The sequence below is a fragment of the Eretmochelys imbricata genome, chromosome 6, assembly GCF_965152235.1.
Source record: "Eretmochelys imbricata isolate rEreImb1 chromosome 6, rEreImb1.hap1, whole genome shotgun sequence".
NCBI classification, from domain to species: domain Eukaryota; kingdom Metazoa; phylum Chordata; order Testudines; family Cheloniidae; genus Eretmochelys; species Eretmochelys imbricata.
This window is the reverse complement of record NC_135577.1, coordinates 103,266,356-103,279,419: the sequence shown is the minus strand read 5'-3', so window position 1 is coordinate 103,279,419 and position 13,064 is coordinate 103,266,356. Positions and strand designations below refer to the sequence as shown.

The 13,064-nt window shown below is 41.7% G+C and overlaps 1 protein-coding gene across 1 annotated transcript in view; it reads right to left on the bottom strand.

Moving 5' to 3' along the window:
- Window positions 1-12,849: 12,849 nt before the first annotated feature.
- Window positions 12,850-13,064, bottom strand: part of SLC24A4 (solute carrier family 24 member 4) — a 126,009-nt gene continuing 125,794 nt past the window's right edge. The window contains exon 17 of the mRNA XM_077820406.1: window positions 12,850-13,002. Within this exon, the coding sequence (XP_077676532.1) occupies window positions 12,850-13,002 (153 nt within the window). The remainder of the gene's footprint in view (window positions 13,003-13,064) is intronic.

Sequence of the window (13,064 nt, the reverse complement as noted above, 5' to 3'; positions counted from 1 at the left end):
ATGCTGGGCAGGGAGCTGAGGGGAGCAGCAACATAAAAGACAGAGAGGAGCAAAGGTTATTTTTCCTCTCTTATCCTTGGGATGCATGTGCCAGGTCTTGAGGAGGTAGTCAGTGTAGGGACAGAGAAAAGCAACCAGGCTGTGCAGAGCAGGCCACAGCAGCAAATGGTAAGAACTAGCAGTCATTGGTGTCTTGGCATCAGGGCAACTGTTTAGGGTTCACTATAGAATATTGGCCCAGTTCTGCACCCTTTGAAGTCCCTAAGAGTTTTGACATTAACTGCAATGACAGCAGAATCAGGCCTGGTGTGATTGGTAGAGTAATAGATTTTTTAAGGTCAGAGGGGACCATTTGACCGTCTCTTTTGACTTCTTTCGTAATACAAACCAAAGAACTTCACCCAGTAATTTCTGCATCAAGCCCAAAAATTCTGTTTGAGTTATAGCATTTCTTTTAGAAAGATATCCAGTCTTGCCTTAAGACTTCGGGTGATGGAGAATCCACCACGTTTGTCGCTAAATTGTTCTAATGTCCCATTAAAACTTTTTACCTTATTTGTAATCTGAATTTGTCTAGCTTCAGCTTCTGGCCACTGGATAGTTTATGTCTTTTTCTGCTAGATTACAGCGCTGTTTGCTATCAGAAAACTCCTCCCTGTGTAGGTAATTGTAGACCATGATCAAGTCACCTCTTATAATTCTCTTGGATAAAACTAAACAAATTGAGCTTCGATAGTCTGACATTGGAAAGCATGTTTTCCAGACCTTTAATCAGTCATGTAGCCCTTTTCTGGGCCCTTTCCTTGATTGTGAAGTTTGGAGCAAAGCAGTTCAAGTTATATTCACAGGGGTACGAGTGAAACTTTGCCTCAGTTTTGTTTCACCAAGCTGGCACCATTCGAGTTTCACTTTGGGTTCTGGATTTGAATAAACTCATAAATGCATCACAAAAAACTCCACCCAAACAGCTGGATTCTACCTGCCCACTGGCCAAACCCTGGAATGACCTTGGGCTCTTTCAGAATTCAGCCTCACTTTTCAGCAGCTGGGAGCTGAGTTTCATGTTCCATTCAATGACCAGGCTCCCAGAAGCCCTTGTTAAACTCTTACACCAATGGGAAGGGGCTCAGATGTTTCCTGGCCTCTCACACAGTTCATAATCTTGCCTCACATGCCATACATAAAGGCTCGGAGAGACACTTTTGAAGAACAAATATTTTTGCCCAAGGAAAGCAGTAGAACTCACCACGTGTCAGTAACATCCAGACATGTTTCTTAAGGGAGTGCAAACCCCAAGACTAGAACACCTTAAAAATGTTTTTAAAAACTGAAAAAAAATGTTTTGGCATTGTTTCTGTTTTACAGGATTTGAAATGGACCCATTGTTTGTTTTTCACAAACTTTCTGGTGACATTTTTAATCAAAAAATATACATGGTTGTTAAGCAAGTGAAAATTTTGATACCCATTTTGAAAATGATTTCAATAAAAAGATCACCAAAAAAATAATAAAAAGGGGGAAAGGGTCTTTTATTTCAAAATATTTCATTTTGGGGGAAAAAAAGGCCAATTTTTAATAACAATTTTTTTCAAAAATATCCAGATTAGAAGAATGGGACTTTCCTGCATTCAGATATTGATTTCTTTTAAACAATGGTGTGTTTAAAAACCAACCTGTTCATTTCCCCAGCTAAAGAGACGTCACAAAAAGAGACAAAAGCAAAGGAATTCAAAGCTCTCCTTCCTTTCCCTTTCACCTTGCCTCCTTTGACCTGCTCACCAGGGGATGCAGCATGTGGTGTATGCCTCAGAGCTGCTCCCCTGGCAGAGAACTGGCTTGTTTCAGTCTCCATGAGAGAAGATCATTGCTGAACTCCTGCATTCTGAGCACAGTCACAGTTTAAAGTTTTTCTTTTGTTCCTTCAACACTGTAATTTGTCAGACTAAGGCTGCCTCAATCAGATATGCTCTTGGTTAATGGAAAATGGCCGCAGGTTTATTGAGCTCAGAACAAACTCTTAACACCTCATTTCTTTTTTTGGAATGTGACAGTTTCTCTTACATACAGGCTAGATTGCAACAGGGACTCTGCACCCACCGTAAACCCTGATATGGGCTACCCAGGTCTTGGGTTAGGGTGCATAGGAGTAAGTGGGGCTACTCACCTGCTACCTCCCTTGCTGGAGGAAGGAGAGGTGGGGAATGGGTTTGTGGGCCTTGAATCCCGATCCTTCATGGCGTGGCAAAAGAGTAGGTTAGTGTGACCCAGTGACCCCTTAGTGCCTACTGGCAGAGGGCACAGGTACATAGGGTTTTACAGGTATCTCCTGGGACAGATTGATGCATAATAGTTCACTGAAGGGTGGCACGTGAAGTCTTGATCTTAGGGTTCGCTCAACAACAAACCGGTGAATGAGGTAGGAATAAAACTTTTATTAAAACAAACTAGAGAGCTGTGGTGAACTGCTGTACACAGCTACACTGGGTTCTCAACCCCAGCTTCCAGGGCACATCTCTAAATTCCTATATTCATAATACTGTCCCTTATGAGGGAGCATCTCTAAATTATAATCTTCCACAAACATATCTCTACAGTCACAATCATTGCAAAATGTGTGTATGGATAATATTTAAGAGGTTATGTATCTACACTGATAATTATGTTCTCAAGGTCTTGGAGTTAAGGCAGGTCACCAGCAGGTGACATACTTTGGAGATGTTGCTTTCAGGCAGAAGGTAATGGATGCCTATTTCCCTGTCTGGCTATTTGCATATTATGTATTGAATCCCTCACAATGCACACCTTGACACCTACTTGCATATGGAGTCACACACAAAAGAGATTGCAAAATCTACAAGAAAGGAAATTACTGGAATAAACAAATGGGGGGAAGGAGGGGGCGTGGAAGAGAGGTGTGTCCTGTTTATGAATGCAGACAAGGAATTGTTCTGGTATATCTTGGATTGCAAAGTGACACACTGGGTCCTCCACTGAGGACGCAAACTGACAGCATGCTTGTCTAATGAAAGGGGAGTCAGAGCCAGCCTGACTGTAAAGTGCTGCAATCTTATTAATTATGTCTAGGTTCTGGAATGAGTTTATGTGTAACCATTTGTTTCCAAAAAAAAAAAAAAGGAGCACTTGTGGCACCTTAGAGACTAACAAATTTGTTTGAGCATAAGCTTTCATGAGCTACAGCTCACTTCATCGGATGAAGTTTCCAATACTTCTACTTGCTACTATTTGACTCTTTGTGGCTGCTAAAATTTAGGCTTCATCTACGCTACCAACTTATATCCTATAACTACATCACTCAGGGGTTTGAAAAACCCACATCCCTGAGCAACATAGTTATACCCACCTAACCCCTGGCTTCTCCTGTCAACAAAGCAACCACCTCTTGGGGAGGTGGAGTACCTATGCCCATGGGAGAAGCTCTCCTGCTGGCATAGGTAGCATCTTCTTCAGTAAGCGCTACAGCAACTCAGCTGCAGCGGTGCTGTGCTGTAAGTGTAGACAAGCTCTTAGCTATGTTTACAGTGAAATCAAGTATAAATGCTGCGTGTTATGGAGCGGTGATCTGAGGTGCAACTGGTAAGCTGGGGTGTGCTGTTTTTTGGAAGCAGAGGATTGGTGAATACCATCAGTGTCCAGTGGACCAGGGACTAGACACTCCAGGGAGCTGCTCGGAGGGCTTCAGGTTTGGGGTGTGCTAATAAATAACCTGTAAAGTAAGTAGGGTTGCCAACTTTCCAATTGTTGAAAACTGAACACCTTTGCTCTGACCCCTGCCCCGCCTCTTCCCCCGAGGCCCTGTCCCTCGCTCACTCCCTCCTCTCCTGGTGCATGGAGAGCCAGGCTGGGAGGAGCTGACACAGAACCTGCCCAATCGGGGCCCATTGGGGTAGAGGGATCAGTCCCCAAAGCAAGGGGCTGGGGCACAGTGGGACACGGCGGGGTTGATCTTGGCTCAAGTGGGTGGGGAGGGATAAGTCCCCATAGCAAGGGGACAGGGCTGAGAAGGGTTGGTCCCTGTAGCAAGGGCCGGGGCAATTGGGGCATGGCAGGGGTCAATCCCAGAGCAAGGGACAAGGGTGGGGAGGGATTGGTCCCCATAGCGAGGGGCCAGGCCTGGGGCAGTTGGGGCACAGCAGGGGCTAGTCCCCAGAGCAAGGGGCCAGGGCTGGGGGAATTGGGGCACAGTGCGGGTCGGTCCCTGTAGCGAGGGCCAGGGCAACCATGGCATGGCAGGGACTGGTCCCCGTAGTGAGGGCCAGGGCTGGGGGAATTTGGGCATAGCAGGGGCTGGTCCCTGGACCAAGGGGCCAGGGGAATCGGAGCACAGTGGGGGCAGGTCCCCAGAGCAAGGGGCCAGCGTCGGGGCCAGCGTCGGGGCAATCAGGGCATGGCAGAGGCTGGTTCCCATAGTGAGGGGCCAGGGCCAGGGCAATCGGGGCACGGCGGGGGCTTGTCCCCGGAGCAATGCTCCAGGGCAGGGAGGGGTTGGTCCCCATAGCGAGGGGCCAGGGCTGGGCCAGAAGTGGGGCAGGCAAAATCCCGCCCCCCAGGGTGGCGGCACCTCCCACCTTTTGCAGCCCGGTCCAGAGGCCAGCCACTGCTCTGTCAGGCATCAGCAGCTCCTCCTTGTGGCTCTATCCACAGTGGCTGCTCTTCCCAACCCCCAGTGGCGGAGGCTGGTTACTGAGGGGGACTGGACCTGCCAGGTTCTCTTTTTGAACGGACACCTGGCAATCCTAAAAATAACAGCAGGGGCTTGAGGGGCATTGCCCATAGCTGGTGGAGTTGGGGACTGAGCCATAGGAGGCACAGACGTGGCCTCCTCATGCCAAGGGCAGCTGACAGCGAGGTGCCTCACAACTCTGGGTTCCCCCGGGAAGCCTGACAGCCACCAGTACATGACTCCCCCCAGAGCCAGAGGAAGCAGGGGCGGTAATGCAAGTCAGGTGTTTCCCTGGCTATAATTCCTCCTGGGGTGGTGTATCTTATACACCTCTGGGCTGTGCTTAACATCATAGTAGAGTCCAGTGAAAGTAAAGGTTGTGTTTCAGAATTACTGTAGCCCAAACTGTGATACATTTACTCCACGTGAAGCCCCACTGAAGTCAACAGGTGAAAATCTTGACTCCACTGAAGTCTGTGATTTTGACGGGTCCAGGATTTCACCCAATGCAGAGAGTGAGGTGCTGCCAAATATGAGGAAGGGTATCATATTCCAGTCCTCTGTTTTTAGATTTTTGACAGTCATAATGATGGTGTTTCGCTTGTTTTCATACTGTGTGTTCCAGAGAACAGGAGAGCAACACTCAAGGTGTTCTTATACATTTTATTGACAGTGTACATGTTGATATATAGTACATTACAATACTGACTGCTAGGTTCTTTATAAATGTATAGTTCATTTTAACTATCTTTTATAATTTTCACAATAAAAATAATCAAATACCATGCCAACATTTTGTAACAAATTATCACATTAATTCCATTGATTTTCATGACATACATGTCTGTACAAAGGACCCCATATCACAGTGCATAAGGTCACAGTCATTGAAAAAATAAATAACGTGATAGATTTGTGTTATTTACAGTTTACAAAGTTGTCACTTTGTTTTCAAATTGAGCAGCTCAAGAAATGTATCATAGCATTTAAAGAGGTACCGCACTTCTGCAAGGTGCATTGTAAATGTCTGCAAGTGTAAAATAAAGGGAAATTTAAAAGGATCAGAAGTTATTTCATGGTATGTCTACACTGCAGTCACAGGGTGTGATTGCAGCTCATGGAGACACATCCAAGCTAGCTTTAATCTAGCTAGCTCAGGTACCAGTGCAGTGAAGCCGAGGGGCACCGCATGCTTCAGCATGGGCTATGCAAGCCCACCCAGAACCGTGGGTAAATGACACAGAGAGCTAGCCTCCACTGAAGTGTGCACTGGTGCATTTTCATTGCTCCAGTACGTGAGCTAGCTGGATTAAAGCTAGCTCCTGTGTATCTACAGGAGCTGAAATCACACTCCATGATTGCACTGTAGACATACCTTCAGTGTTCATAAATGATGCCAAAGAGTTTCTGGCAACAGAGAAGACAGTGGGAGCCAAATTATGCCCTTGGTTACACTGGTGTAACCCTGAACTAACTCCATGGACATTACAGTAGTTTCACAGGTGTAAATCCAGAGTAAGTGAAGGCAGGAATTTGGTCATAGCTTTGTTGCACAATTTCAGTCATTTTGACCATAACTGCTGCCATGTTAGCAGGTTTATTTCTTTGCATACAGAAATACTATATGAATAATGGCCATAATCTTGCTGCAACAACCCTCTGAAAAGAAGAGGCTCAGGGCGTAGATTTTTTGGACACTTCCTGTCTGACTGATACATTCTGATACCTTTACATACTCTTACTAAACATCAACCTCCACATTTGCCTTTTAAGTTTACCAAGAACATCTCAAAGATCAACAGACCTAAGATTGCACACATTCTTTGTGCAGAAATAAAAAGAAACAGGATTACTTACTTACCAACAATGGCCTTTAAGGTAATATGAAAATGACACTAGTTTCCCATTACCATTTGCTACTTTCAGACAGTGCTTTGCATTTCAGAAGTATGGTAACATGCAGAACATGTGACACACGGATTGCCATGTTCATCACTCATATGAGCAGGTGTAGCAGGTGCTACACATACTACCAGTTTCGGTGCACAGATGTGCAGGACCTTACTGTTTTCCCTGGGAAAAAGCTTCAGGACTCCACACATTGGTGCACGGTGTTCTGCCATGGGTACTATGATGAGGCCAGTACAGTAAAAGCTACTGGAAACAGATAAATGCAGGTTCAAGAAAGTTTTTTAGTATGTGCATATTTTGCTCTAGATAACTATTTTGGTGGTGGTAGGTTAGAAATTAGAATGTACACTTTGGCTTATTTGAATGGCAATTTTTCTTCTCTTTTCAAATGGAGCATTGATCACTTGAGTACACATATTTTCAAAAAAGCTGAAAACTGATTTTGGTGCTGAACTGTTGGAACTAAATTCCTTAGGAAGCCTGCAGTTAGCTATATTATCAATCCTGTCACCTGCACATTTAGAACAAGTGAGAGCTCCAGCTTAAGGAAATAAAAAGGACAATATATATTAAGTACTCATGTACAAATTTTTAAATTTCTTTTTAGTGTATGAACACATGTAAGTGAAGGATACGAAGCCTGCTACTACAGAATTCTATGTCTCAAGGTGCTGGATTATTTAATAGCAACATTCTTTGGTTTCACCTGGGTATACATTTCATTCAGCGTTTGCCTTAAACTACACAAGAAGCTCAGAGGTTTTCCTTGCTAGGCAGTGCTTATAAACGCCACTGAAAACACCTATTCGGGTTACAAATACATGACATACCATTTCAACCACCCCAGGAATGAGCCTTGCGATGGACAATGACAAAACTAACAGGTAAGAAACTTGTGCAACTCGAACGAAACACATGAAGAAGAAATTGAAACAAGTGCATGAATTTTAAGCACATTCACAAAGGAATTCAACGATAGGAATGGAAAGTCTGTATAATTAGTGTAAAAATAACACTAGGAAAAATGTGGTGTTTTCTCTTAAATATTAACAGGATCCTTAATAAATAAAACCTAACCAATATAAAATAAAATTGGCACACTAATGATGACTGAGTTGAGAGGAAAATGGCCACTCTGCTGTACATGAGGGAACACTCGTGTCCTTCTGGGCTGGATTGCAATCAAAGAGCACCGCTCAGAGCATCAAATATTCACAATCAGCCTAAAGCTAGCTTTTAAGTTTAGGTTAAACAATTCAGGGCCCGATCCTGGAATCCTTATTCAGGTAATACTCCCAGTAAAATCAGTGGGAGCTTGGGATGCAGATTCCCACTGCAGAAACAGGCGTTAAGTTACAAAATTTTATAACGTAAACACTACAGTAGATTGAATCTATTTCCCCATGTTAAGTATCCTCACACCTTCTTGTCAACTGTCTAAATGGGCCATCTTGATTATCACTACAAAAGTTTTTTTCTCCTGCTGATAATAGCTCATCTTAATTAATTAGCCTCTTCACCTTTTCATGTTCTCTGGTAAGTATATATATATCTTCTTACTATATGTTCCATTCTATGCATCCGATGAAGTGGGCTATAGCCCACAAAAGCTTATGCTCAAATAAATTTGTTAGTCTCTAAGGTGCCACAAGTACCCCTGTTCTTTTTACTACAGTAGATGTGTGAATTCCCAGCCCCACTGAAGTCAATGATAAAAGGCCCATTGATTTCACTAGGGGTCGTTCACCTTATGACTTGCTGATGTGCTACTTTGAAGGAGTTGTAGCATAAAGGAACTGTTCTGCAGTCAACGGGTCCTCAGTCTGCTTTCCTTCTATTTTCATTGATAGTTTACTGTATTTGTGGGGTAACTCCTTTCCCCACAGCCTGCCCCACTGAACACAAATGATTTTTCATGTCTTATAGATTGTGAAACATTTAGAACGGTGCACAATTTGTCATGAGGGGGAGGGAGGGAGCAAGTTCTGTCATTGACAGCAATGTAAATCCACAGTGACTTCTGCAGTGTAATAGTAGATTCTGGCCCAAGCTTATTGTTTCAGGGAGTTTATAAAATATGAGATGGAAAGGAAAGGAAAGTGACACAAAACCCAGAGACCGTGATCTGTTGTTTATTTAGGCCCCAATCCAGCAAGGCACTTAAACACATGCTTAACTTTAAGCACGTGAACAGTCTTATCGAAGTCAAGCTTTGCTGGATTGAGAATATTTTTTTCTGAAGTAGTACCATTTTTCAATGCTATTTTCTCGGCAACTTTTATATCACATTAACAGTTTCCCCTCTCACATCCACCAGTTTTCTTTTCACTCATGCACTAAACATTAACTATATTATGCAAAAACCCAACATAAATTCCAGACTCAGGAAGCTAACTCTCTGCCATGGTTAATAGAACAAACAGATGCAGATTTTTACATATACAATGTGAACAGTTGTGATTTATAATTCTGCCAATTTCAGGGAGGCAAACATGAATCCCTGCTTTTGTTTTTGACTGGAAAGCTCCCAAATGTGTCATGTGTTTCAGACCATATGAGTGATTTTTTTACATTCAGAAGGCACAAGTATAATATTATTGGTATGACATAGATCATCCTGAAGATACTCAGACAGTAAAAAACAAGTGGCTCCTGACCATCAAAACGATTTTTCTCAGGCCTCTTAGTTTATCTGCATGGCTTGGATTATATTGATTTCTTTCTTTATTTTTGTATATGGATAAAGTGTATAGAGAGAAATCTTCAGAGTAAGCTACTGTACATGACAATTTTTCATCAAGGCCCTGATACAGCGCATAATACTTCTTTGGCAAAGTATATATCCCTGCTCACCTGGTCCCGTTAGAGGAGACTTATCAATAATTATTTCTGGTAAGCATGGTAGGTTATCTGTAATATTATAAATGCTAGACATGAGGCTGAGCCATAGGGTTCAGAGTCAGAACTGATTCAAAAAGAACGAGGAGTACTTGTGGCACAGTAGAGACTAGCAAATTTATTCGGGCATAAGCTTTCGTGGGCTAAAACCCACTTCATCAGATGCATGGAGTGGAAAATACAGTAGGAAGATATATATACGTACACAGAGAACATGAAAAGAGGGGGATTGCCATACCAACTGTAATGAGACAAATCAATTAAGGTGGCCACTATATATATATATATATATCTTTGACTCTCTCTCTCTCTCTCTATATATATATCTTTGTACTGTATTTTGCACTCCATGCATCTGATGAAGTGGGTTTTAGCCCACGAAAGCTTATGCCCAAATAAATTTGTTAGTCTCTAAGGTGCCACAAGTTCTCCTCATTCTTTTTGCAGATACAGACTAACACGGCTCCCACTCTGAGAATTGATTCAGAATCCAAATGTCCTCCAAATTGAAGGGTGGAAGAAATGGGTCAGTATTCTGGTTGGGCCCAGAAATGGGACCAACCTGTGAAATCTGGGTCGAACGTTCTGTTTTGGGACAATCTCTCGTTAGGACAAAATATACCAGATAGCTGTAGAATGGGTTCACTCAACCATGATAATGGCATCCTTTTAGGCAGCATAATTCTAATCCATCTTAACACACCCAATAATTCCATGCCTGGCTGGGCAGTGTGTTTAGGACTGGCTGCCAGGTAACTAGCACAAGATCTCTAGGCTTTTGAGGCTTGCTTGGCTCTGAACTATCCAGATCCAATCCGTTTTTCTGTCTTTGAGCCCATAAATGTGTAAAATTGTTTAACTTGTTGCTGTACAAATTGCTGACGCCTCATCTGATCACTAGGGGCTAGATTGTAACTTGAGCCATGCTCCTGTAGTTTAGGAATCCCCATTATGCCCCACTAGGGGCTATCTAGGTGTTAGGTCTGAATACGAGTGGGTGCTGTGAGCTTGCTACTCCCCACTACCAACCCAGGAGTAGGTAGGTGGGGAGTGGGTGGAGCCTTGACTCTGCTCTCCCATGCCAGCCAGCCTATATGAGCCAATATAAGGGGCATAATAAATTACTATCAGAACAGGACAATTATCCTCCTGGAATGGAAGGAAGAAAAAGGGGCAGGAGCTGTGACCTGGAGGCACAATCTAGCCCTGGCTTACAGCCTTTCTACAATATAAAGATAACACAGGTGTGCATGGATTCCACCTCTTCCCATGTTAAACCACAGTGAAGTATTTTAAATGCCATTACGTTTGTATCCCAGTGACACTTGCCTATTTGATAAAGCCTCTTAATCAAATGCCATTTGTTGCCATCTTTAGGATTGGTGAGTTCAACCACAGGAGTGAGGGGGAAAACTCAAAAACTTAGCTTGGTTACTAATACTGACGTTTGTAACAAAGAACAGTAAGACAAATAACGGATATGTTGCCCTTTTTCTTTAGGACTGTGTTGAAAGGATCCAATTCCTATTAAAATTCAACAGCAAAATACATTCATTAATTAGTATCCCCCAACACACATAAAAAAATAGCCTTAATTATAACACATTGCCTGGAGTAATTAAGGTTGTGCATGCAACTTTGCTTTGAAAGGAATTATTGGTCATATATTAGTCAGATAAATTTAATATATGTAAAGGAACCTCTCTAATCATTTTTATTTCCTAAGGGTTTAAAGTATTTTTGTTGACAAATAATGGGCATCTTGATATATAATCTTAAGTGCAAAATATTAATGCATTTAAAATGCATCAAATCTTTAGTAATCTGATAGATGTTTTGCTATATAAACATTAAAAAAATAAAAATAAATCTATGTATAAAGTTAATTGTGCTTCTTTAGAAACGTTATATGTTTTGTTCACATACAACTTTAAAATACATTTTAGAGTTAAGTAGCAGTTTCAAAATATATTAAATTCTTTTGATGAATCTTCTTTATAACACTACTTCAAACTGTGACATTACACAGTTTTTGTAATGTTACTCATTATTCTGGCCAAGATTCTGTTCTCAGCTATGCCCAGGAAAATTGAGAGTTACTGTATTAATCTAGACTTATACAGGTGCAAAGAAAATCAGACTCTGGTTCTATGGGTTAAAATAATTTGGCTCTAAAGAAAGACATGCTTTAAAACTTCCTACATACAATCTGATCAAGGAAATAGTTCCCATGACAGACTTGTTCTTGTCAGAGTTGTTTATTATCTGCACTACTTAATGTTGGGTACCCATTTCTATTAAGTTTGTGAGGTATAAAAACAAAATGGAGAAGATGGAAAAGCTTCTAGATTAATATACTAATAATGAAATAAATCCCCCCACCCCCCAAAAAATCCCTGATGCATCATATTGCAAGAAGGTCTGGAATGTGTTCATGTTCTATTTTTCAGATAACAATTGCCACTAGAAACCGAGCACCCCGTTGGGTGTTAATCTTTTAGTTTCTTGTAAAATTACAAGTGGGCTTACCAGTGCCAATGCAAAATGTTACTTACAGGCTTTAATATTCCACAAATGTTAGTTTATATTTGTACAGTATTCCTTGCTGATGGTAAAACACATTTTTCAAGTATGAATATTTTGCACGTATATTCTCTTTTGAAGATTTCAGATTCTTCTTCTCTTAGTGTGCATCATCAAAAGTGATACAATATTAACCATTTTCTCTTTTCTCTGTAAAATTGTTCATGTGTTCTTCACATTTTTAAATAAAAAAGAGTGATTAAATATTCAGAAATCACCAACAAAGGCTTATAAATGTCAATGCAGTTCCTCTATAAACAGAGCACTTGAAGGGGAAAAACATATGTCCACAACAGTGCATGCCATGTTATGTGCATTGGACTTTCTGGTCCTGTAGCTCTGATGCTTTTAATGGAGCCAAGAAAAGTTCTGAGCCAGCCTCTTCTTCTTCCATGGACAGTAAATGTCAAAGAAAGAGGGAGAGGAGAGTTTTTTCTAGTCTTGTTCCAGTTGACTTTGGTGCATTATTGTCTGCATAAGGAGAATGAAAACCACAGCAGAACACCACGAAAATCGGACTTTTGAGCACTCTGCATGAGATCCACAAGTTGGATGACTGAGCAGCAATACCCAAAGAGGAAAATGCTTTGGTTGCCTTGAGCTAGCATGTTAAAAGAAAGGTTTATTTTCCTTCCAGATAAGTAAAAGTGCTTCTTGGATGACAAAGCAGGAAAGAAAATCAGATTACTGGTGAGAAGGTAGAAATTTAAAATGTCTATCATTTATAGCACAAGAAATCAAGAGTATGTCAGCCTCTCTCATGGTTGTGGTTTGTTTTAAAGATCTTCTCGGCACATTGGAAAGTTGACAAAGGTAAAGACATTAAACTCTATCAATACAGAGAAACACAGGAAAATGGCATAAAGAATCAGCACGTAGAAGCCTAGTTTCTTGTCAAGTTTCCATTTATTTACATGGATTCCACCCACCTGCAAGTATACAAAGTGTTAGTTACTGGTATCTCAAAGGACACAAATGCTACAAGCTTCAT